The 27,822-nt window shown below is 37.1% G+C and overlaps 2 protein-coding genes across 2 annotated transcripts; one reads left to right on the top strand and one right to left on the bottom strand.

Moving 5' to 3' along the window:
• Positions 1–269: 269 nt before the first annotated feature.
• On the top strand, positions 270–10,449 carry LOC105042741 (MLO protein homolog 1). The gene is made up of 13 exons (XM_073256737.1): positions 270–937; positions 1,018–1,075; positions 5,512–5,741; positions 6,999–7,115; positions 7,783–7,843; positions 7,936–8,021; positions 8,769–8,843; positions 8,965–9,053; positions 9,130–9,179; positions 9,263–9,303; positions 9,383–9,556; positions 9,945–9,980; positions 10,065–10,449. The coding sequence occupies exons 1-13, from the start codon at positions 812–814 to the stop codon at positions 10,200–10,202; spliced, it is 1,281 nt and encodes a 426-aa protein (XP_073112838.1). The 5' UTR covers positions 270–811; the 3' UTR covers positions 10,203–10,449.
• A 9,081-nt stretch (positions 10,450–19,530) lies between these two features.
• On the bottom strand, positions 19,531–27,449 carry LOC105042743 (pentatricopeptide repeat-containing protein At5g61370, mitochondrial). Its single transcript, XM_073256736.1, is given in 4 exon segments — positions 19,531–19,678; positions 25,854–26,064; positions 26,067–26,423; positions 26,426–27,449. Coding segments are annotated over 4 exon segments (1,440 nt in total). The 5' UTR covers positions 27,270–27,449; the 3' UTR covers positions 19,531–19,650.
• Between the last annotated feature and the right edge of the window lie 373 nt (positions 27,450–27,822).

Raw genomic sequence — 27,822 nt, 5'->3', positions numbered from 1 at the left:
GAAAGTTCTGTTCGGCCTAAAAGTTTGGTTTTTTTGGTTTATCAAGAATTCTCACTTTATTATGGATGAAACAAATTCTCGTATATTGACCATTCTTAGAGGACAGAATAGAGGGTCCCAAGATCAATTCACAAGTGGAGATTGTGAAAAGTATTGGCCATCAAACCAAAATGACCATCAGTTTTATGGCATTTTCGGCTGAAAGGCCGACACATCGGTCTCGCTTAAAAGTTGACACTGCATACTCAAAATGGTGTAGAGTATAAATTTCAAAGAGTCTGAAAAATGATTTGTACGAAGAAAAAAAGTCCTAAAAGTGATCAACAGAAAAGGATCCGGCTGGAGTTAGGTAGGTCCAACAATAACGATCCTTCCAAAAGCAAACCTTCAGGATCCTCTCAAGCATCACTCAGCCTAACTAAAACAAGGGAAACGGACAAGGAGCTAAAAGCTCAATTTGAAGTCCACCGGAAGACCAATTCGGGACCACCATCTATCAAACTTTTTCTCTGTCTATTCGCCTGCTTCACTTCAAATTTTTTAATGCAAGTAGCTTCTCTCCATCATTCCGTCCTCCATTTGTAGCTTAATGGCAGGCCATATTATACTAGTCCATAAAACTTGACAAACCATTGACCACAGAACAAGCTCTCCGCTATTTCCCACTTGCTGAGGTGGCTGCCCAGGGCCTTCAAGAAAGGCCAGCAGCCCCAGCGGCAGCTGCTCGTGTTCATATAGCCCATGTTTGTGGACGAGCAGGATCAATCCATCTCGCAGGAAAGCAGCTGAGCTCTTAACATCTTTTTCCGGCATGGCTGGTGGCAGCTCGGGGGACCTCTCATTGGAGGTGACACCTACATGGGCAGTGGCGCTTGTTTGCGCAATTATGGTGATCATCTCAGTGATGATAGAGCATGGGATCCACAAACTTGGGAAGGTACGTAGATGGTGTGGAATGCATGCATGCATGCTATTCTTGTATAAGTTGCTAAATTGCTTTTGTTTGTGTCATGACAGTGGTTTCAGACGCGTCAGAAGAAAGCTATGAATGAAGCATTGGAGAAAATTAAAGCTGGTAATGCCCAAACACAGTGACCTCCTACCCAATTACATCTTGTTTCTATGCACAGCTATATATGTCTGTTTTATACACAAGAATAAGTGTCTAGATGATAGGTACCATCTTAAAAACAACATCTATATAAATAAACAAGATATCACCCTTTACACATTTGGGTCAGTACAGTTCTTTGATAAGCGTCTGCTAGATTTTTTCAGCAGAAATATTGGAAAGAAGATATCGACATATTTTATTCTAATCTATAATGCAAGTGAGGGAACAGGGTTATGTTGCCACCAATATTAACCAATAGACAAATAAAAAATAGAAAAGCGTTTCAACAGCTTAAGATTTGTGGATTAACTAATAGGTTGATGAACCTGGGCTGATTTTATCCTACTGAGGTTCGAATAGTTTGATACTAAAGCAATATTTTTGATATATTGCATATGTAAATGGGGATAATTCATATCAAAGGTGCAAATGTGCTAAGCTACTCAAATTCAATTCGGGTTCAAGCTTGACTTGACTATTACCAAACTCGAGTGGAGCTCGAGTAATCTGAACAGTTTTTTGAATAGATCTCAAGAAACAAAATACTCAACTCGAAGTCTCGCAAATATACAAGCCATTCTAGCCGGTATCTAATAATCTGGATGATAGAACCCAACCAATCAATCACAAATCCTTTCCCTTCAACTCAAGTTCTCCAAGAAGACCCCACAGATTGAATAGAACTTGGCAGCATAGATTCTGAAGTTGATTCTTAAAAGGAGAAATAATCATCTGTGTAAATGAACATCTCAAAATATGTGAGAACAGCTTGAGCTGAGCCTGAACATTGACTAGTTTAGCTGAGACAAGCCTGAGCAGTTTAGTAATTGGCTTGGCTCATTTTCACTCCTAAGTAGTTGAAGCTCAGTTCTACACCGACTCTTAAAAATCCAAATAAAAAGTCCCACTCAAACTTATCAGACAGATAAATCCTTAACCAAAAGCCGGCACAATCTAAGTCAAGTTGGAATACTTTTTACCACTCCTGCAACCAATGATAGTTCAAATACAAAGATTAAGCAAATCAATTCCCCATACATAAATATCTGGGTCTAGTCAAGGATAAAAGGATTTGTAAATTCTGAAAGAGGGTCTGCAGTGCTATTCTGTCCACCTTCTGGAACAAATCTCATCCACCAACATGCCCCGTATCACTTTCCTCCAAATTAATAACAAGTTTATTTTGTTGAATGTAAATAGCTTTTGGATGTTGGTCCTTAGTTTGTTGCCTGCATATATCCCCTCTGCTCTTGTATGGCAACGACTGTGACTACTGTACCTCCATATGACAATCATCCATCAATCGAAGCATGTGTTATGCATGGTTGGTCATAATTAATTTTGGAAGTGTCATTGTAAATTATTGTTTAATCCTTGTAAATAGCCCAGGGAAAACATGATAAACTCACCTGAAATTTCTGCCAAGTATCTGAGGAATAGAAAACAATAGGATTTTGCAACTGCAACTAGGCAAATCAAGCAGTTAACTGCAATGTTTTTTGTTCTCCAATAAAACATGAAACAAGAGTCTAATCCCTTTCATTGATTAAGCAAATGCGACATACACAAGTTCAAATTAAATTCAGATCTTCTAGTTGCACCTGCAACTTATATTGCAAACAACCAAAGAGACCTAAGATGCCAATACTGGTACTTTCAGTTTTACGATTGTTACTTATTTCGACATTTTTCTCAAGAACACAATGGCTGTCTAAACTTAGGTCTATATAAACATTTCTCAGTCAATTTTGTAATAGGAAAACTATTTCATAGTAGTTTAGAATACCCAAGTAATTAATTCAATTTGAATGCATGGATCACCATCATGTGCACCCAGTGAATGTGACAATAGGAACAAATTATATGATATTTAAAGCCCACAGCTATGCATTTGTATCTTAGAACACTTAACTACCAGTGTGTCAGATTCCAACCGAACCCATTTTGATAAACCTAGGTACGTATTGAATTTTTCGATCCGAAAGTCCAATTTATGATCAAATCCAATTACCCGACCAATCACATGTTCAGAGAAAGATTCAGGTCAACATAACCAACAGTAACATAATATGGCCTTTTGATGAGAAAATAATTCTTTGCCATTACCAAGTATGTCCAGGCAATTTGTGTCCTAAAAAAAATAATATATTATAACATATATTTTAATAAGCAAATTATATAATTATATGATTTTATATATATATATATATAGATAGAGAGAGAGAGAGAGAGAGAGAGAGAGAGAGAGAGATTGACTCTGCTTTTCTTGAGAGGATAGAGCATCTGCTCCTCTCAACTCCAAAATTAATAAAGGGCATGCAGATCGAAGATCCACAGTTCCACACCATTGATAATGATCTTTACCTCTGAAAAAAAAACCAAAAATAAAAAATCATATGTTTTGGTGGTCTCTAGTCTTTACATCATAAGGAGATAAAAATGGATGGCTTCCGCTATGCTTATCTGCTAAAATACATGATAAATTATTTAAATTGAAAAGTCACCTTATTGATCTTCATGTACACATGTTAACAACATATATATATATATATATTGGAAATCAACAAAGTATAATGCTTAAATTATAGCAAAACATGGTCTTATATCATTTTTAACAATTCATTTTTGTGTCCATAAGATGCAACCTCAACACACAATTTTTCATTTCGAGGTATTCTTGTAGATCTTTGATTTGGATATTCCACTACTGATTTGGGCTCAAGAGAAGTATATATTCTCCGCTCTTAAGAGAAGCAAAGTCCGATCTATTTAACACTTAAACTCATGCACGGTCAACCCGGCATAGCCAGCACTTGAACCTATGAACCTAACGGGTTCCTCCTCCTTTGCCCCTACTGTGTATTTCTCTCACCTTGTCCCTTCATGGGCACCCCATTACCCTCCTTGCTTCTTGCCCCACCATCTCCTCTAACCGAAAGGGGAATGAAATAATTAATCATGAAGCCAAGTCAGGTTTGGGCACCAAAATCTTGGTCAATACCTTAGATCCAGGGCATAATTTCCCAACTTCCTAGGTTCATAGGTCGAGTTAGATAAATTATCTAAACTATTAACTTATATTCAAGCCATCCCCTGCCTAATTCACATTATCATATCGCATCCTTGCATAGACCAAACACATAATCAACACTCTGTACACTTAAAATCATCATGACAATCTTGTATTCCCAATGCCCTAAATAGAATCTTACTAGGGATCATGAAATTTGCTAAATGAGTGGAAGTATTAGTGACTCCAGCTTGTTCATTTTATTGCAAACAAATTTAGTATTCAAGTGTTAAGCTTATGAATTAAGCAAAGCCTTGGATTAGGTTGTACTAGCAAAATAAACCTGAGTGGGGATCTTGTAATAAATGGTTCCTAGTAAGTTACATCAGTGGAACAGGACATGTCATTGTAACTATAATTTTTCAAGCATCACTGAAAATGAGAGTTTTAGAAGCATGGGTTATATGATTTTGAGCATATAATTAACATTTGTCATGCCAAGCTTCACCATCAAAAAAACAAAAGAATTGGACTAAAACCAATTCCAGCTCCCGCAATTTTTAACCCAAATAGCATCAAGCAAAATTTACTCCTATAACCTTAAGGGGAAGAGATTATTGCTTTGAATGTCATTTTACAGCTTTTTTAGTGATGCTTTGAGCTATAGCCAAAACAACGTTTTTGACATCTCTAGATCCATTTTGGATGTGCCTAAAAATTAATAGGTCTTGATGCTTCTTGATAATACTTGTGATGATAACCATTTCTCAAGAGAACATATCTCTAATAATAATCAATCAAGAAATATAAAATACAATAAGTGCACATAATGGGATTTTTTTTTTTTTTTTTTTGTAAACATAAGAACAACCATGATCCTGTATCCATAAATTTTATAATAAAGTACTTTAATTATCCTTTTTAAAAACTTAAATATTTTGTATAGCAACTGCATACATGATTCAAGATATTTGTTGAAAAAGTTTGTAAAGTTCTCTAATAAACAAAGGTCATTAACTGTTTTAATGATACAACAAAGGGAATCATTTTCACTAGTTATGACTTAGCTAAGAGGTCAACAAGTTTCCTATTCTAAGAAGTTCAAAGTCCTATCAAATTGATTAATTTCTTTCTGAAAAATTGCAAGTTTAGGATGGTAGGAAGGATTTAATGCAGCATGGTATGAGGACTCATCTCATATAGTCTTGGCCTAAAATCCTAATGCCCTATAAACATTTTGCTTCATGCCTAGGGCAACTCAAGTACCCTAACCTTTGAGAAAAAAGATACTTCCATCTTTCATCTTTGTTTTCTGTCAATGGCTTAATTTTTTCTTATAAGATTAACATGCATATATTCTAACCCTTAAATTTGTGACAATATTCAGAGTTGATGCTACTAGGCTTCATATCTTTACTTCTTACAATTGGACAAACAACAATATCTAAAATATGTATCCCTGCAAAAGCTGGAGATATTATGCTCCCATGCAAGAAAGCACATGATGTAGAAAAGGAGGATAGCGATAGTCAAAGAAGATTACTATGGCACCAAGAAAAAGTAGTTTGGCATCGTATTTTAGCTGGATCAACAGTAGATAATTGCTCCAAGTATAAGGTAAGTGATTACTTCCTTTACAGGGTAATTAAGTTGTATTATATGTTTAATATCTATCATAACTTTCGATATGGATTTTGCTTCAGAGTGGATAAAACTGCATTGCATATTTACTGATTCATTCCTAAGAAAAAAATAGATAAGAGTTACTATATGAATTCTTTGATTAGTTTTTGACATTAGTACAATTAAGCATTTCTTGTATCTTTGTAAATTGATAACTTTTAAGTGCTAATTTAATAAAAGACTATTGCTGTATATGGTCTCATAGCATTCCTCATGATTTCCTATATTAAGTTAGAGCCAATGCTCAAGGGCTTGGACATCAGTGAGCATGTTCTTTTTGATTAGGCACCTAGTCCCCTTTCTCCTTTCCCACACACAAAGAAATAGAGAGTGAGAGAGAGCAGGAACAGAAAGTTCTCTTTATATCAAAAATATGCAATCTCGATCACCTTAGGAAAAGAAACGGCAAGAGGAAAGAAAATTAAAGACATTTTATCAGAGATAATTTTATTATTGTCATAAAGAAAGGAATCTAAATGATGCATGTAGTGTTAAGGCATAAGGTGAAAGCCAATTTCATTGACATGAAGCTAATATTTGAAAAAAGTTAAGACTGACCATATTAATGTTAAAATTATAAAATGAATTACCAAAATAATTTTTTCAAAAGATAAATTACTAGTGGCCAATATAGTTATAATAGCAAAATAGGTTACAAAAATGTATTAAAAGAACATAACAACTTATTAGGTTCTTGAGTATAAAACAAGAAAATGTATTAGTAATTAATTTATTTGTCAAAGATCACTCTTCATATGTATATATTTTCCTACATATGAAAGAACTTTTTATTTTTCAGTTCTTGACCATAAAAAGTGAAATGCACATGTCGATGGTTGTGTTACAAGTAAAGACAGAGATCACAATATCAAATCTCATCTGTATGCATTATACTAAATAAACAAGTAATAAATCATTTCACTATGTAAAAGCAATAAATGGGTTCAGCAACATGTGAGTTTATATGCAAAATAATATATTACACTATTTGAATATATGATAAGTGGTACAACTACGTGTAGATATGTTGTTTGCACTTCTTATATTTCTAGACATGGTTTATCTAATGCCGATAGTAAGACTCTGTTTATGCTATTCTTCATTTTATTTTGTATCAAATAAGAAATCATTCTTTCTAAATGTTATCAATAAAAAAATACACTAATATTCTTTTTGACTCTGCTGGTGCAGGACAAAGTGCCATTGATCTCACAATCTGGAATTCACCAATTGCATATATTTATATTCGTGCTTGCTGTTTTTCATGTCCTATACAGTGTCCTCACTATGGCTTTAGGCAAAGCAAAAGTGAGTAATTTAATTATAAAATAAAAATATTTAAACAAATTTCTAATTAAAAAAATAAAAATATGCAATGATAAAAATAAAATATCTCTAAAATAGAAAAATAAATAAATAAAGTATCTTGAACAAATTGGAATTGGTAATTTTCAGGTTCCAAAAGGCAAGTGTTAAATATTAGCTTTATAGATAAATAAAGTAATATGTATCTTGATAATCATTGATTAAAGTGGCGTTGGTTGTACCAAAATAGAATGTTTTTTAAATGAGATATAAGCTCCATAGTTCTATTGAAAGCAAAAAATAATAGATGAAGGTTAGAAGATATGACATATAAAACGTTGAACTAGCAGATTATGTAAATTCCTACAAATTTATTTGCCCAAGTGCAAACGGGTTTCTTGTATACACTCTTCTTTGCTGAAGCAATTTTATACGTTTGCATGAATGGGCACAACATTAATAGAATAATATGTAAAACAATAAGGACCTTTAATAAATTAACAATTTAAAATAAATATCCAAAATAAGCATTTTAACATTGTTTATATAACAAGTTATTCTGAAATATATTAACAATAAAATATTTTTTGGATTATTAATGCTTAGATTAGTCTTAAATTAGGTTGAATTACTTATTCTTTCAATTGGTATTTGTTGTTACTATTTACAGATGAAAAAGTGGAAAACTTGGGAGGCTGAGACTGCATCACTAGAATATCAATTTTCAAATGGTGAACACATAATTAGATTGTCAAGCTAGTTTTTTTTTTTTTTATCATACAGGTTTTTTTTTTTTTAACGCATATTGCTATATCCTTCACAGATCCCTCAAGATTCAGGTTTACTCACCAAACATCCTTCGTAAAGCGACATGTGGGCCTTTCAAGTACTCCTGGCATTAGATGGATAGTGAGACCTTTCTACTCCCATGAATAGTGATGCATGCATATTCTTAGGAAATGTGTGTATACCTATAGGTTATCTGTATTTAACTGTGTGCGTGCACGTATATTGGATGCTGTAGGGGTTGGTTAAGTGCAATGCTCTTACTACATTTTGAAATAAGGTGATTATGGATCATCTCCCCTTAGTTTTTTAAAACAATATATATATGTTATATGAGATATAGGTTGGTTCATTGATATTAAAATGGCCAATTTCTTTTCACAGAAGTTAGGATTTATTTAGGTATGTTATCCCCCTAAAGAAAAGAAGAAAAATTCTTATGTGATCTAACGTCTTGGCAAGTCACAAGAGGTAGAGGATTCAGAGGACAAGTTTTATGATTATATAAAGTTGCTACCAAAGCCCAATCTTAGTGATATAGTGTTGCAACAAGGTATGAGTCTCTCTTTCTATATTGTAGATGGGTTTGTAGCAAACTTAGATTATGCTGTGTAGCGGACCTATTTCATAAACATTTTAATTATGATAAGTAGAAAATTACAATTTTCTTTACTCCCCTTATATGAGGATTCATAAGCTTCAATATAACTAAAAATATAAGGAGAGAAAATAATCTATCTTTAGAGGGTAAATGATGACTTCTATTTCTTAATGATATGACTAATGACAATATGTATTCTCATGATTTCCTATTATATGCAAATGAATTATTGTAAAAGATTTGTAATCGCTTTTCTTTTGCACTATTAGGTGGCATTTTTTAGGCAGTTCTTTAGATCGGTAACAAAGGTGGACTACTTGACCATGCGCCATGGTTTTATCAACGTAATATTTTTATATTTCATTATAAATGCTATTATTATTTTCATTTTACAGTAAAATAGTAGTTTTATTTTTCAAACAAGCTAATCCTCTTAATGTCGTGCCAAAAATGAATAAATTACAGGCTCATTTATCTCCAAATAGCAAGTTTGACTTCCATAAGTACATAAAGAGATCGTTAGAAGATGATTTCAAAGTTGTTGTTGGCATCAGGTTGTCACTATCCAAATTGTGAACCATTTTGCAGTTTCTACTGTCCATGTCTCTAACATTGAAGTTTGTCTTTTAGCTTTCCATTATGGTTCCTGGCAATCGTCATGCTACTACTTGATGTTTATGGTAAGTGATCAAAACTTTTTGGCAATTTATCTGCAATGGATGAACAGAAGATCCTCATAATTATCTCACTTATTTTATTATAGGATGGTATACACTCGTTTGGATTTCTTTCGTGCCTCTCATAGTAAGATCACTCTTCGCAAGCTTTCTATTCTCACTAATCACTAAACTTGTTATCTTACTAATATTCGTATTTGTTGCAGATCCTCTTGATAGTTGGCATGAAGTTAGAAATTGTTATTATGGAGATGGCTCATGAAATTCAAAATCGAACCAGTGTGGTTAAAGGAGCACCCATTATAGAACCAAGTAACAAATTCTTTTGGTTCAATCGGCCTCAATGGATCCTTTTTCTGATACATCTAACTTTATTTGAGGTAATCTTGCCAAATTTTGCTGCATTAGCAAATTCCTGTTTAAATGAACTTGAAATGGTTAGTTATTCATATGTGTTTTATTAATCATTTTTTATTTAAAAAATCTTAATAAGTACAGTAGGCTTGATAGTATTAAGATATAATAAAAATGAAGTGAATTTTTGAAGGTCCAAACACACTAGAAATTACCCTCATCATCCTTTCGTGTTATATGTGCATGTATATAAGCTTAATATCTTTCAAATTTTATCATCTTAGACTCGTAATCCCTACTGAAGCATAATATTGTTAACTCCTTTATGATTTATTCTCACTATTTTAGTTACTGAATCAAAATTTCAGTCCATATCCTTACTGGACTAACTGTTTTTGTTTATTATCTACCCAGAATGCATTCCAAATGGCACACTTTTTATGGTCAGTGGTATGTTAAGCATCTCTTTTTTAAAATTTTTAATTCTTAATTATAATGGATGGATTATCTAAATTACTGTTTTTGTTTGTGTAGTATTCATTTGGTTTAAAGTCATGCTTTCATGAGAACTTGGCATTTACAGTAGCGAAGGTCATAATGGGACTGGCTCTTCAATTTTTGTGTAGTTATATCACATTCCCGCTTTATGCATTGGTGACACAAGTAAGTTGAAACATTAAACAATACTATTGCTAAAGCAAATATTTTAATAGGAAGGTTGATGATACTACTAGATACTAGAACATCATTAGTAGCTTTTAGATTAGTTTTAGAAGGATTTGACTAACTATTTTTTGCATGTTTATAGATGGGATCACATATGAAAAAAGCAATTTTTGAAGAACAAACAGCAAAAGCTCTTATCAGGTGGAGACGAGCAGCTAAAGAAAGAAAGAAGCTTAGAGGTGCAAACTCAGATGCCGGATATATGAGTGGAGAAAATACACCTAGTCGAGGATCATCGCCCATGCATTTGCTCCACAAATACAAGTTAAACTCAGTAGATGTAGAAAGTGTCCCAAGTTCACCAAGGTTTTACCATTCAGATTATGAAAACTCTGAAATGGAAGCCCCTCCATTTGTTAATCATGGGTATTCAGAGCCAAGGAGACCTATCACTATGGGTAAAAATCCAGATGCTGGCAATAGTGATTTCTCTTTTGGTGCACCGCAATAATTGATCATCCTTTCTGTTAGACATCAATTCTACTGGCAAAAAGGATCCAAATATCACTTGTACAGTAATAGATATCAACAATATTTAATGATTATCTTTTATTTAACACTATTTACGGACTAAATAGGACACAGCAAGGTAGTCAAAGGGAAAGGCATCCTTAAGGCACTTGGGGGGTCCAGCACCTTGAGGCGAGAGGCGCTAGAAAAGCACTAGCCCGAGCGAAATAAAGCACTAAAATTGAAAAAAAAAATAGAAAATATGATATATAAATAAATAACAACTAGAGATAACTATTGTAACATGAATTACCATATAATTAACAATTTAAGCATAAAATATATATAAAACAGTAAAATACTCAACTAGTTCAAGATAAAGTATATGATAACAAGCCATAAGTAACTCTAAATTCATGAATGAAACAGAAAACATAACAAGTCCTAAAGTTCATCAATGGAGTCTCATAAATAAAACAGAAAAGATAAACAGCCCTAAAGTCGAATCATATAAATGAAACAAAAAAGATAAACAACCCTAAAGCCCAAAGTTCATCAATGAAATCATCAGATTCAATTCCACTTGCATAGTTATCATCACTTTCATCTTCTCCTCCTTCATTGGATTTATATCTTTCAACATCTTCTTTCGTCTAATCTAAATCAGCCTCTATCTCTTCAAGACTAACTTTGCCATACTAATTAACCACTTTATCTCCTGTTAGTAATAAAGCTGAGAAGTTAAATGGATAGCCTTTTAGATTTTTTACACTTTTCAATCATTAAAAAAAAAAATCGTAGAGTTCGCTGAGGTGCCAAAGACAAACACCTCACCTCACTGAGAAAGATCCTAAAAGATGCCAAAGGCATGCGCCAGAGTGAAGAGGCATCACCTAAAACATCAAGGGGCGATGACCCCTTCTGGCGCCTCGCCTGAGCGCCTGAGGCATGCCTTTTGGTGCCTTTGACATCACTGGGACACAGTACTCAGAAACAAAGTAGTAAGAGTTACTTATTCAAGAAACAACAATTAATATTTCAAAAAATATCCAAAGGCAGCTAGCAAACAAGTTGAACATTTAAGTAGACATAGTTATTCATTTATACATGTAATGGCCCCGTCTATCAATTTAAAGGAAAGATTTTACATAATTTAATATTATATATCCCGTCTTATATATCTAACTTTGCTATTATTTTTGTTGATTTATAAAGGTGACATTAGTAATTAAAATTCAAAAATAAAAAGATATAGATAATAGGATAAAATAAGATTTCATGATACCTGGAGCAACATAATCTTTTAGTTATATTTTGATAAATTATAACTATTAATTAATGAGTTAAACTATAGCCACTCTTAGAATATATTAAGATACACTGGTTTTTAAATCTTCTATGGAATATTTATATTAGAAAGTTTTACTCAAAAGGGTAATTTATGAAACAATTGTTAAAATATTCATAGAGCCAGAATCTAAGACACTCTTCTTGATATATTCTATATGTTTATATTATAATAGAATATCACACTTTATGATAGAACATCACATTATGACATTTTATGATAGAATATCACAATATGAAGGCAACTCTAGTTTTGATGGTCATAATGATGATTCTCTTAAACTTTTTAATATAAAATAAGAACAGTTCATTTAAATTAGCAATAAGTATCCAAATTCATTGTTCAATTTGTTGGATATTTACAGGCCCTATTGAGAACATTTACTAGATTTTAATGGTGTAGTATATAAAATTTGTAAAAGCAATATAAGTTGTTGATACATAAAGGCCAATGACTTCTCTTTTGCTTATTTAACTATTGAATTAGTTGATATACTTGAAAGTGATGGCTGACAGTACTAGGACTGTAGTCAACTAGTAATTTTGATCATGATAAGTGCAGAGGACTAACAAAATTGACATACATTCTATAGCAAGTGTGGAAGGCCCAGAACCTTGTGGTATTTCAAGATGAAATTACTAATCCTCAGCAAGTCCTTCAAAGTGCCTACTTATTCCAGAAAAGTATCTTCATCTATCAACTTTACCCAACTTGGAACCAAAGATATCACTTTCCAGTGCCATATGACATTCTTTCTTTTTCTCTTATTTGTTTTTCCCCTCATTAGAATAGGACAAAGGCCAATTTTGATAGTGTGTTAAAGATAATGAACTGGGAGGTGCAGGTTGTGTTGTTAGAGACTACATTGCTCGTGTCCTTTTAATCGGAGCAATCAGAAGGTGATAATTAAAGATGGTATGATGGATTACACATATTAAAAGGGACTCCATCCACCATACTATAGGAAATGTTTGGGGTATAAGCTCATCTTTTCAACAATTCCATCTCTCTCTTATGCAAAGGAAGCAACCCAAAAACTAGTTAGCTTATTGGGAAAGCACCATCCGTTTTAAATCTGTTAAACCAAGCAAAGTTGATGCGAATGGGATATCTTTTGAGTTTCAGATGTTTGTCATTGAGGGAGATCTCATTTCTCTCTCTACCTACCAAAAGAAAATATCGTTTGTAATTTCTGGACATCTATAAAATTAATTATGAATATTCCACATTCACAATAATAAAAGCATCAGCTACGTGTCCCATATTGATGTTAGAGTTAAAAGAGTCCATAGATGTCTTTTTATTAATTGGTGAGATAGCCAAGCAAGTAGATATGTATTCTCTAATATTTAAAATAATATGCCATCAAAATTTTTCTTGGAACTAAATACTATTGTACATGTCTATATTAGTGTTTTTTTTTTCAACATGAAAGCAACTATTATTTTAAAAAACAAAATAGAAATATTGTACAAAGAGTTATAACTAAATTTTATGGTCAATATCGGACATTGCGAAGTGAACCCCCACGGACACTTTAGTAAGCTCCTCCTCTAAGCGGTAAGCAACCCTGCATTCCTCCACCTACCAGTGTACATACCTCCAAGCATCCTCTCTTGAAACTTAGCACTCCTAAATGCTCAATTGGGATCTCCAAATGATTGTAGATCAAACTTCCTTCAAAAAATACCAACCCAAACCCCACACCCTTGGCTAACCCTTGGTTAACCTAGGATAAATCTAGGTCAAATCCTATCCAAACCCTTTCAACACCATCCTTAATACAGATCGCTTCTTTTGAGCCAAGTCTAATTGCTTTGGGTATCCAATTAACAAATTCATGTGCCCAAGCCTGAAATTTAGGTCGAATTCAGCCTTAATAAATTGTCAATTTGACCCCATTTGATTCCTGGTCAAACCAACTCCAGTTTAACCCAAATATCAACAACATAATCTTCTACATAGCTATTTAAATCCTGCAAAATTTCAGCTCGATCTGAGCACTAAACCCAATTTCCCAAAGGCCTAAATAGGGCAGTTGATAAGGTCCCAGTGCAAAGTAAAATTAAATAATGCACACAAACAAAATCCATGGGCTGAATCACATATGTGTCTGGCATTTCCCGACCACTTTCAACTAAAAACTATAGCTTGGCTTTGTCTAATAAGTGGCCCACAAGGTCAAGTTTCCAACCATAAGACCATTCACTCAATTGTTAAATAATTGCCAACAAGGTTGTGAAAACGCTTAGGCAGAGCTACTCGATGGAAACACCTCCATGGCCTAGACATGGCCTTGGTGATTAGGCAGTAGGCTTTGGAGGAAAGCCCTCCAATGCTTCAAACATGCATTTCTAAGCTTAGATATGTGTGCATGAGCATGTATAATCATTTTATCTCATATATGTGCCCTTATTAGCATAAATTTCACCATCAAATAAATATTTCATAATAAGAGGTTCAAAAATCAGCAAGTTTCACAAGAACTAACTAAACCAGCATTTTCAGAACCTCCCCAAACTGAGCCGAGCCGAGCCGAACCAGCACCTAATCGGGCCGATTCAGCTGTGATTTTCGGCACCGAGAACAAAAAAAAAAAAAAAAAGGAACCACCCGGTTCGGCCCTGAACCGGGCGGTATATGGCGGTTTGGGCTTATTTCGAACCGAACCGCCCATTTCAGTGGTTTAAAAAGAAAGAAAGAGGTAGAGAGGAACCCGAAAGACTTCCTCTCTGTTTCTTTCATTTCTCTAATGCTTTCCCTCACTCCCTAATGCCGAGAACATCAAGAAATCGTTGGAACAACGTAGATTAGAGGTATGTTCTCCTTCCTAGCTTCCTTTCTTCTCTTCCCCTCTTCTTTTTTTTAAAAAAAATTGTGAAAAATGAAAAAATAAGAGGAAACTATGTCAAAATTTTGTTTTTTTGAATGATTTTAATATATGTTGTAGATCTATGGATGATTTACACAATGACACTAAAATCATTAATTTTTGTTAATTATATAATTTTTAAAATTAAAAATATATTTTAAAATAAAAATTATTTAAAAAAATTAATTTTAAAAAATAATTATAAAATTAGATTATTAATGAAGGACTTACAAGCTACTTTTGACATAAATTTGATGCCCATTTATCAAAGTTTTGATGCATCTTGCGTATAGTGGTTTAGGCCTAAATTTCGAGAAAAAATAACATTTTATGCATGTTCACGGATTAAAAAATAGCATTCAATAATCACTAAAAATTTTATTAAATATCCCTTTCTCAAAAAAAAAATCCAAAAAAAATTGGCGCGCCGGTTTGGATGTACCGCATGTCGATATGGTTTGATACCAGTACCATACCATACCGGCCAGCGACCGACACGGCCACCAGTACCAATACCAAAAACCTTGAACTAAACATTAGTTAAACACATGGACAAGACAAAATGCTAACATAATAAAGGTATATAAAGGAAAACTAGCAATTGCCTGTCCCAACTATGAGAAAATGACAAATAATGGTACTCATCCAATAAAAAGAACATGGATCATAGTTGTCAACCCACAGTGATGCAATTCCTTAGTGGTATAAGGGCAAATAAAACACATGCATACTAAAATAGATCTCACATGTGGACATATCTACATTTTCTTCTTTTATGACAGATAAAATAGCAAGAGAGTAAAAGTAGTGGAAAAAAGACAAGGAGCTGCATAGAGGAAGAGGGGAATATAAAGAGGAGGGAGATCATAGTAGAGGATAAAATTTCACTTCATTCAACAGCATCCATAAATTATACATAATTCATCACTCCTCATACATCCATTTTATAGGCACCCAAACAACCTAAAATGATGTTTTTTTTTATCACAAAATCACTCTAACCTTATCTATAATGAACCTAGGAGACTAATTTACATCATTTGGCTCCAAATAGGATTCCTAATCAACCAATCATATCAGATCTATTCACTTTCCCTAACAAAGATAACCAAAAACTTGCCTAAAAAACAATAAATTTGTAAAACTATTGACATCCCATAAAATACCATTAAAAAGACAATCCTAATGAGTTTATAACTTTTCTAACCTAATCCAAAACTAAAATCCTCTAAATGATTACCCTACTCATAATAGGGCTTTGAAACTCACCAGAAAAATAGCTCTAAAAATTAGTATTAAAATTGCAGAAAATAAGAAAACTTAACCTTCTCATATATTCTTTTCCTTCCTGTGGAAGGATGGGATTTCAGTGTGCACCGCTTAGTCGCTTCAACGTATTTATTGCCTAGGCACCTGAGTGAACACCTTGAGAAACACTGATTGCCAGTAAGTAAAGGTGGGTTTCATCTTGACCGCCTCAACCTTCAAAGAAAAGATACTTGGCTATCATTGATCATTGAAAATATAATTTATCAACAACTACATAACTAAATGGCAGCCCAATCTAAAGGACTCTTTAAGTTTTATTGCAACCTATGGAAGTGGTGCTCCAAAATATGAAGCTTGGACAAAGCACAGTAGTACAATTGCAATCTATGGAAGCAATTCTAAGAAAGATGTAACTTGGATAATTCATATATATGGAATTTAAACAGAAACAAAAAGGAAAAACAAAGTGCATTCGCAAGATGCAGACTTGAAAATATTTCATTGCCATATAACATACCAAATGAGTGACCTGACATGGCAACTGCTTGGTGCCATCAGTAGCATAATCCATTGGCACCCATCCATTCTTGCCAGGAAGCAGAAGATTTTCATCCCACATAACAAAATAAAGATCGCCATCAAGGTCACTCCCAGATGCTTCATTTGTACGAGGCCTATCTCCTTTTGGACGGAATAATAAACAATTAATGAGATCATGCAAATTAGGCACATCTACTGCTTCTAAAATCCATGTATCTCTTCGATGCAGATAGGGTTCTGGCTATGACTACTATCCCAATAATGATTTGCATTTGCCTATCACTTTTATCTCCAAAAAGCCTCAGACCATGCTTCTTATAATAACTCTGGAGAAGGGTTTGATATTTTGATGTATGGATAAAGCATTGTCCACGCTCAAGTACCCCAAGCTAATCAAGGCAGACTATCAACCACCCTGGCTTCGGTACAAAATTTGTATTTTGGCCATAAGATTTCCTAGCTGTGCAAGTTTTATGCATGACAGTATTCCTTTCAAATGAGGCTCTGATTGAGGCTTGAAACAAGCACTGAACATCATTGTAGCAGTATTCCCTCGTTTAGAAATGATGCCGCCAGAACCTCAAATGCACATCTGCATTAATGAGCTTTTAATTCATCTTAGAAATCATTGCTTCTTGCATTTTCGCAAATACATCATCAGACACACCAACAGAGGAAAGCATTTGTCAAAACCTCTCAGTTTAAGATGACTGGCTGAAACCAGGTCCAAGATGCAACTTCCAAATTCCAATATTGTACGGCCCGAATCAAACTCATGCTTGGTGTTAGAGACAGTCAGATCCCATCATTGTTTCCAGGCCAAACTGCTACAAAACCTTTGCAGCCAGCATATCTGATTTGATAGGCAGAAGGAGGTTTTTCTGAAAGTTGCATTTTCTCAGCAATTTCATTACAAATCTGGCATTATCTTCCCAATTCCATCTGAGGACATACATCCGTTTCTTTCAATGTCTGGAAAGTGATAAATCAACCTCGCTTTCTTGAACATTCGCTTCTGTATATGTGGATGAAAACACTGTCCCATTCAAGCTGCACATTTTGCCACATTTTAGTTGGAAAACTGACGCACCCAACGATGGATTTTGCAGCTATATTCTCATCCACTGCAGAGAACCATGCAGCTCCATCGCTCAACTGATTAGCTGAGAATGCTAGGAAGGGGTACTATCAATCAAGAATTCAAGTCCCAATGAGACATCCCATGGGACACCGGGATGGATACCATCCCATGTGTCGGGATAGGGCCATCCCCCTAGCATCTGAGCATCCCGATCAGAACGTCTTGGAATATCCTCTGTCCCAAATGTCAGAATGGAGCGAGATGGCTGCACATCCCATTCCATAAAAAAACTAGGATAGTCCCGTCCCACGGGATTTAAAACCTTACTATCTATCACATAAGTGAAATCCATCAGTCAGAAAGCATTTACCATCTTAAACACACTGTTTTTTTGCAGGAATGTCCCTGATTATAGGAGCTGCATAATAGGTCAGACCACTGGGAGTCAATGGCTGCATGCCTTCATCCATAAAGCTTAGTAGCTTACTCTCAGGAAGCTATCAGCTACTTCTTTGTACTTTCTCGGAACCTATTAGAGAGCCCTACCTTGAGAGGGAGGGAGTAGGCCCTTGTGGGCATCAGTCATGGTTTTTCAACATTATCATCAGACAAGATATGTCTCTCGAGAAGCTTAGGGTTCTTTAATACCCAGTACTGAAGAAGCTTCAAGGTACTGTAAGCAGCAAAAAGATGGATGTTTGTATAAACATATGTGCCTCAAAGACATGTCACTTAGCATCTCACTCCGGCAATTCAGCAAGCCAACAAAGTCTTTAGAAAGCTGGTGCTGGTTCATGATGCCTTTAAGCAAGAATGCATTCACCAAGAAAATTGCTGAAAAGATGATTCCCTCCTTATGCTGAAAACAGAAGTACAGATTAGAGATGTACATATCAAACTCTGGCTCTGAATCAAAAGTTTGAACCTTGGATAACAGAGCTATTCGGTGCTTCCTCATATAAGCTAAGGCTTTATCCATTTTAATCCCAAAGCAAGGGGACCATATGAATTGTACCTACCAAGTGCTCAACTAGCGGTGAAGCCTGTGCTTTTGATCCAATGACCATCATCATCTAAAAGTAGATGGTACAGATGCATAAATGCCATCATCAGCAGTTATATGGTAAACCCATGGAGCTATAGCCAACTGCAAAAGCATCAGAAAAGGGGCTCATTCTGCATACACTTTGATATCGTCAATCTCCCTCACCAAGAATTTCATCTTAAAATCACATTTGATCATCACCATCTCTTTGGTCCCTTTGAACAAGAAAGCTATCTCCTTTGAGAGCATGGATCATCTAGCACCCATCAAAAGGATCAATGATGAAATCAACCCCAGAAGCAGGTCCCTTCCAGGCTCCAGCTGTCCCAGAACTCACCCTGCCTGACCAGTGTTTCAATTTCAACACAGACATCAGTTAATTGAAGGAATATTTCATCCCCCTTTGGTGAACACAGAAATATCTTCTTGTTCCTGAAGTTCCTGAATTTGTCCTCCATGGATGGCCATTCAACAGAAGCTCTTGATATCCAGGTGCACTGATTGCTCTCTCTGCTGCATCAGGAATTGCTAAGTATACTAAGGCACGAGGCACTGCTTTCATATAATTATATTTTCTTGTGATCTTGGATGAGTCAATATCATCAGAGGCAGGATATGAATCAGGCAGTGTCCAGGAAGTCTTCAGTCTACGCCCATAGATAGTCCAAGCTTACTCCAAGAAACTAGTGAGTTCTTCGGCAGAAGCTTCTCCACTGAATCCTCCAAAACTATCCTGGGTAACAATCATCTCCATCCAGTCCTTCTAAGCCTCTAATGGCCCATTGTTCTTCACAATTCAAGAAGATAGGAAATATTTCTGCCAATGTGATTCCAACAATTCAAATATATTAACTTTTCCTCCCAAGTTCCAAGCATCACCTAGTGTGAAACATAAAAGGAGAACATGATACAAGAAGGATGACAGAGTATAAAATAGAAATGTATACATATATATATCTTCTTAGTCTTCTACCATGACCAATGCATGAAAATAGAAATATTATTTAAGACCTTTAAGAGAACCTATTTCCAATGTTTAACACACAAAAACACACATATAAATCAGAAAACATGTGACCATTGCTAAACCAGTCAGACTAATACCTCACAATCTAATACAAAGACTAAAAAAGAACAGCATGAAAACCAGTACCAAAGATAACTGGTTGATAGCTTCTATCGTACATCCTTCAGATGAGTGAAAAGCAAGTTGCAGTCATATACCATGATTCAACTTTCCTATCATAAATTGTGTTGTTTGGACTCTCAGTGTATTAGACAAGTACATAAGAGCCAGCCTTTTCAGCTTGTTCATGTAAAGTGCGCTCCTTATATAGATAGCAGAAATATTTCCCGAGATACAAAGTAACGAAACGGTTCTCAAGAAACTCAAAGATATAGAATGAGCTGGAAAGGACCAAAGCGATTTACCAAAGCTATCTGAATAACATTCAGATAATATTTCTCTGGCCCATCCATCCTACCATCCTCTTGCCTACTCTGTGTTTTGATGATCAATGTCCTTAGTTCCAACCTTCCTAGCTTCAGAGTTAGACCAAGACAAGTAATTGGGAACTTTTACAACTTGCAATTTAAATTCATAAAAAGCCTTCGGCCTGGCTCAGAATTTATCTACATATATGCCCAAACACCCGCTAAATTTGGATTCAAAGCCAACAGCAATTTATACATGCAGTAGGGAATGGAATTTTACGTATGGTCTTGACCCTGCCCTGCATTAAGAAATTGTGAGGTATCTTTTGCAAACCAAAGATTCCCTACTTCCTCCTAAATTAGTTGTAACCCCTCTAATCCTTCAATCACACAGCTTTGCATGGCTGCCTGGTAAAAATATCAGCACTAAGATTAAAAAGATGGGCATAACGGCCACCAAAGAAAAGCCCCTTCGAGAGACAATCTTAAGGCCCTATGGTTTTTCAGTAACTAGAATAGCCAAATGATTAGAGTAGCCACCAAGCACAAGAATCCACCATGGTCATATTGGTGCTGGTCAGAAAAATTCCAACCTTGGTAGTTGTAGGCTATAGGAGAAGGGAGGTGCATTATACAGCATCACTGTCACCACCAGATTCCCAGATTTACCAAAGAAGGGGAAGAGGGGCCAAGAAAGTCTCGATAATCTGTACTGATGAAGTATATGAAGTAACTGAAAAGGAACATATCTCAAAAGAGAGAGGGCCTTGTTCTGTTGATTTAGGACAGGTAAGCAAAAGCACAGTGCAGAGGCTGAGTTTGAGAATGGTGTGATAGAAAAGAAGTATACATAAGAGAGAGAGAGAGAGAAAGGAGATGAGTTGATCCAGCACTTTCTTCTCTCGAAAGGAAAAATAAGAAATGACATCATACATGCCAACAAAGCAGGATTAATCATGTGGATCCAAGGAAGATTCTTTTGTTGGAACACATAACATGCAGTAAATTTATAAGAAGGAATGCATGGGGCGCAAGGGATCAGGGATCATGAGATGCAGGCAATCAAATGTGTCCTCCCACCATAAATACTAAATATAAAAGCTTGTATGAGTGCCAACAGTCTTGGATAATTCTTGATATATCACTCACATATGGAAGCATCCCTCTTTACAATTATTACCATGTATGCTGCCGTAGCTGCTGCTGTGGTCAAAAGTTAATTGAGCTTTGACCCTGGTTTGACTGCCATTTTATGTTTAATCCCTGTCACTGAAAATTTGTACCCAATTAACCAGTTCTTAATTTTCATGGCCATTTTGTGTTTAATCCTTGACTTGTTATCAATGTATATGAAATATGGAACCTCTGATTTCTCCATAAGTGTGAGCTAAAACACAAAACAGTTTTGTGAAAAAGGATCTAATTGCATGCAAAAAATAGATATAATTGCATATAGGGATACATGTAAAAATATCAGCTATGTACAGGCCAGACATAAAATGACAGTCAAACAGCAGACTGTTCATTTCCTTTTTCCGAGAAAAAAAGTGAAAAAAATGGCCATATAGGACAGCCCCTGGCTCTCAAACCAATTAATTGTTTGAAAGAAGCTCATTATTGACTTAATACTTCAGTCCATAGAGAACTGTCATCATTGTTTGCCGTCTTGGTACCAAACTCTGTACCGGTAAAATCCTACTATCCGAAATGGTGTACTAATATGAGACTAGTATGGTACGGCCCATACCGGATGGTACAGGGCAGTACAGCATTCCATGACTATCATACTAGAGGTATAGATGAGCCAATTCCAAATGAGTTGGTGTCAGCTTGACCTCAGCTCAATGACCATAGCTTGAGCTTGGTTCAACACAGGCTAAGAATGCCCAACTCGAGCTCAATCTTGGATCATCCAAACCCAAGCTTGGCTCAGTTATGCTTACATAGGTAGTAGGTACTGACATTAGCGATGCCTACAATGAACTGCAGATGATAGAGAAGTGGAGTTAAGGTGATTAACAGTGAAGCGAATGGATGGGGATGTTGTGAGACAAAGGAAGAGGCTCAGCAAATAGAAGACCATTGGAAGCTCGCAACTTTGAAATCACCAGCATCGAGAACAAAGGTGATTGCCAAAATTGAGAAATAGAAAGAGAGGGGTGCTAGAGAGGTGAGAGATGTGGAACGAAGCACTCAAAGAAAATGCCAAATTGGACACTAACAAGAGATACAAATTAGCGTGGCTTTCATTAAGCAACAAGAGACTAGGGAAGACTATGATGTAATATGGAAATGATTAGATGTAGAGGTGATAACAAACAACAGGGAAAAGATTGTGGTACCACTTGAAAAATCTTCCTGAGATAGACTGTGAAGCATTTTTTTTTCCGGTTTCCAACAGAATGATTTTGATGAAATATGGGAGAAATGGATGGTTGAGGCAATAACAAAAAATGAGGAACAGATTTTGTTTACTTGATACAAGTATCATAAGACAAGCAATTGCAGAGTTTGTGTATTTTTAACTTTTATTTTTGTCTTTACAAGGTTCATAGCAAAACTCAAAGTCACCTGCCCAAAAAACCCTCAATGGAATTCAATTGCAAAGTAAAGGTTTGCCGTATTGGTGTGTACCATCCATATCACGCATGCCAAATCATATAGGTACTGATCCAAGACTCGATATAGGAGGTGTACCAAGTCTCAGTATGCCAAACCAACCCCGTACTAGGTGTATTGGTACTGTTTAGTATGATGATGTATGGGATCCAATACCAAGATTGTGGACCTTGTTACAAACAGTAGAACAAATCTAGTTTCAATTGCATACAAACATACTATTAGAAATGGTGAAGACACTATGGTAGTAACAAACATAGTATGAAATCATCCTAGAGTAACCTGATTAAGTTCTAATCAAGAGTTAATAGAAAGACTTTATTGGGCATAACAATTACTCATAATGTCACAAATTAGAACTCTCTAGACCATGATTTTCAGAACCATCTCGAATTGGACGGTTCAGGGCATGCCAAACCAGACCGACGGAAAATCAGGACGGTTCCGGCTTAGAAAGCGGCACACGCCGGTGCCAATGGAGAAAGAGAGGGAAAGAGAGAAAGACAGAGGGAGAGGAGGGGAGGGAAATACCGAACGATGCCGCTAGAGGGCGGCACTGCCCATCGAGGCCACTAAAGGGCCTCGGAGGCATCTACACTCGGTGTCGCTCGATGGAGGCTTTAACTCCAAGAGAGAGGGGAGGGATGCACTGGACAGTGGAGATGGCGGTGGAGAGAGATCTCCGACGCCGTTGGGTGGCCGCCGTGGCCATTGGACGGTAAAAAACGCACAGATGAAGCCGCAACCGCGAACAGAGGCAATCGCCCCTGTTCCTCGCATTGCGTTTTTTAAAAACAATGATGATCTATTTCAATTTTTTTTATAAAAAGCCGAGAAACAGTGAAGCCGACAATGAATTTGCTGGCTTCACTTAAGTAAAGAGTGAAGAGTGAAGCCGTCAAAAAGTAGCCGGCAAACCCATTGCTGGCTTCACTATTATCAGGCTTTTTCAAAAAAGCCCATGAAACAGGCGCAATCGCCTCTGTTTCATGGCTGCAGAGCAATAGGTGGTATTTACGTCTTCCGACGACACAGCGGCCAGTCGGAGGCCCTTCGACGGCCTCTCCATGGGACCCCCCTTCTCTCTTCTTTCCTCCCCCTCTCTCTCTCTTCTCTATTCTCCCACGACGACGTAGAGCGGCGGTAGCCACCAAGCCCTCCAAGGGCCCATGCAGCCCTTTGATGGCCATGGACGGTGTCTCCGCCACCTCAACCTGCTCTCCTCCCCTTCTCTCTCTTTTTCTTCCACTCTTTCTCTCTTTTCCTCCTCCCCGGTTCGTGCCTTTCTCCCTTTGTCGGTTCGCGCCAGTCCGGTCCAGTACGGAGCCATACCGATTCGTGCCGCTGGCCGACCGAAACAGTATCTGGTATCGATTTTGAAAACTTTGCTCCGGACTTTGTGGATTATGTGGAATGGTTTCAACATTCAAGTCATTCTTTGTGTAATAAGACTGTGTTGACCAGCATTCTATATGAATCTTTTGTAATTACTAAAATTAAGTCAGTTGATCTTCTCCTAGTTTGGAAGTGTAGTACCACTCTGTCAGCAAAACTTGGTAATAAATTACTTCTAACAATTGTTGCCCTGATCATCATCTAAGTTGGTTGACCTATCAGTGCATGTTTTGATCGCAGCCTCCAGGAGGGGATTGGAACTTGTCATGCAAATATGACTAAACTTCTTAATAATCCAAGAGAATATTTCTTCTGAATGAGCAGTCACATTGGAGTCTGGACTGTAATTTTCTCCAATTCCATTTTAACATACTAAAATAAAAATAACATGAAATGAGAAATTATTTACGAAACAAAGAAAAAATTTATAGTTAATTGTTTCCATCCATTTAATATATGTATATAAATGTTGGAATATATAACTCCCTGCTATGCTTCACTCACGGACATAATCAGCCAACGGAGGTGTATGCATGCATAGGAACCAATTAATAGAAAATTTATCAATATAAGTTCATAAATCATCCACAAGATGTCCAATCTTAATGAAGCATTTTAAAGTTTCAAATCTTTGGTGTACAAAATATGATATGTGAGAAAAAAATTTGCAAAAATGGATAACTGGATGACCTTTAGTCCATAGATAAAATACTTATTACCAATTATCTATAAGAAATTCCAATGACATCATTCACAACCTTCTATATCAGTCCCGCATCACAATCATGAAAGCATGAATAACAAATAAACTTGCTATTCAAGTTGCAAACACATAAACGGTTTTACATACAAACAATAGTAGAACAATGTTTTGCACATTCATCTAGGCATTCTTTATGACCTCAATAACAGAGTTTAACTAAATCAATGTCCTCAATTTTCCTTTCAATTGTTAATTACATATCATTTTCTCCCTTTGTATAGGGTGACAGGTTAGTTGTGCCATGCTTCAATGCTTGAGTCCATTTTGAAGTTTAAAATAGCATGAATACTTGTTAACACACTCACATCCAACATTTTTGTTTTTTTTTTTTTTTTTTTTTTTTGGTTTGTGGTGGGGGGGTGTTGCGTATTGTGTCTTGATGGTGTGGGGTGGGTTGCATTCACCAAAAAGCAACAAATAAAATCTCAAAAAAGTTAGCTGATGTGCATCTCTACAACTGGAGACACAAGTAGAGTTTTTTGGTCCCAAATTCCTCCTTTAAAGGCACAAAAGTTGTCCGGCACCTCCCTCCCAACCATCTCTGCCAATAGCAATAGTAACATATCGGGAGTTTTACAGCTGTTACATTCTTTGGGAGCTCATGGATCCCCACCTACATTTTTTTTTTTATTATTTGAAAATACTTGCACGGTGAGCAACAATGTGTAATGGTTCAGCCATCAGAGGATAGAACACAGCAACCGTCAAGTACGCGACGTTAAAATTATGGGTAAGAATTGAAAAGAAGGATGGATAGCAAGTCAGGTCAGGGTCTACCTACGAGGATGCATGTTCTTTCTCCCTTCGAACCTTTTCCTTGGTTCCAACAGCACCTTTCTTCCGTTTCTGCCGTGGACTCAACTTCACCGCGGGCTCCATTGGTATGAAAACATCAGTCTTAGAAGGATCTAAGAGATCCTTGGAGCACTGGAGAATGATGCCCCTCTCCGCTGCCTCCTCCCAGAGACGCCTCCCCGCGTCAAATCTTCCATTCTGCAGAGCTTCTCTATAAGCAGATCATAGGTCGGCCCCTGCTCCTCCACGCAGCACCTCTTCATCCGCTCGAACATCTTGAGGGCGTGATCCACCCTCTCCAGCCCACAGAGGACGCCAGCAAGACCGCGGTAGAACCTCGCTCCAGGCGACAGCCTTTCCTCGAGCACCTGATCCACGAGCCTGTTGCCTCTGACAAACCTCCGAGTGAGGTAAAGAACCCTCACCACGATATAGTAGCTAATCCAGTCCGGCGCACATCCAGACTCCCCCAGCTGCCGCATGGAGTGGAGGATCCGGTAGGCCTCCTTCACCCTCCTCGCCCTGCCGAGGCAGGACAGGAGGATGTTGAAACTGACGGGGTCGGGGAGACGCCGGAGGCCCGCATCTCCGACATCAGATCCGCGGCCTCCGAGACGAGGGCGGAGGGGTTGAACCTGAGGTTCCTCTGGCAGATGCAGCGGAGGAGGGCGTTGTAGGAGGCGAGGCCCGGGGCGGTTCCCAGCGACTTCATCTCGTCCATGGCTCGGCGGGCCTCCCTGACGTTCCCATGGACGCACCACCCGTGGAGGAGGCTACGGTGGATGACAGCAGCGGTGGCCGCAGGCGCCACCTGGAGCTCGTCCCTGTGGTGCCAGACGATGCCCCGGGCCTTGCGAGCGTGGCCCCTGGCGCACAGCGCGTGGACGATGGATGGGACGCAGGACGGGGGCAGCAGCTGCTTGGCTTCCATGCTCCGGAACAGGCGGACGGCCTCGTCCTCCCTGCCCGACCTCACAAGGGTCTCGATCACGAGGACGAACGTCTCCGATGTCATCTTCCGGCGCTCCTTCTGGAGATCGGAGATGACGATCCCCATGGCAGCGAGGTCCTTCATCTCCGCGAAGGCTCGGATGGCGTGATCGAAGACCTCGTCCCCCAATCTCTCGCGGCTCCGGCTGCGACACCAGGAGAAGAACCGGAGGAGCCGTCTGGTGCCACCACCGGCGCCGCTGCTCTTATAGGAGTCGAGGACGTGGGTGACGAGGGAAGGGGTGACGGCGACTCCCAGACGGTCGAGGCTGGCTCGCATGTCGTCGAGGCCGCCGACGCCGGTGGAGATGACATCATGGAACGATTGAACTCGTGCTGGTTGCTGGTGGCATGGTCTTGTAAATCTGGGTGTTCCCAGGAGGCGCAGCTTCGTAATGGCAGCGATGATCATTTATCCCCTCTCTTCGATTCTCTATCGACTCTTCCGAGTTGCAGCCCAAAAACGAAATGAGGTACTTCCATGGCAAAAGAAAATGGCGGAACAGATGAGAATCTTATCCCATCCTTCTAGGATCATGCGGTGAGAAAAAGAAGGAAAAAATAGGCATTCAGAATTGCGCAGTCAACAATTTTTTTTGGTGATGATGAGATCGTTTCCTACAAAACTATAGCATGCTGTAGTAAGCAGATAAATTAAAAAATAAAATTACAAAAGCACCCCCTCTAAATTGAGCCAAAAATTTAAAAAGTGCAATTAAAAAATATTATTGATAGAGGATCATCCAATAGCTAAATTTTTATAAAATTTCATAATTTTCTTTCCCTAATATGTAAGGAAGCTTTGTTTTGGCAGCAAGGAAAGAAAAAAAAAAATAGTACTTTAAGATTTATGTCAAATGATAAATAATTTCATCATTTTAAAGTTAATAAGTGAATGGATGATAAGGAATAAAATATTGTAAGATTTGTATAGATGGATGAATAATAAAGGATACATATTCTAA

Source organism: Elaeis guineensis, chromosome 4, assembly GCF_000442705.2.
Source record: "Elaeis guineensis isolate ETL-2024a chromosome 4, EG11, whole genome shotgun sequence".
Classification (NCBI taxonomy): domain Eukaryota; kingdom Viridiplantae; phylum Streptophyta; class Magnoliopsida; order Arecales; family Arecaceae; genus Elaeis; species Elaeis guineensis.
This window is presented reverse-complemented; position numbering and strand designations above follow the sequence as displayed.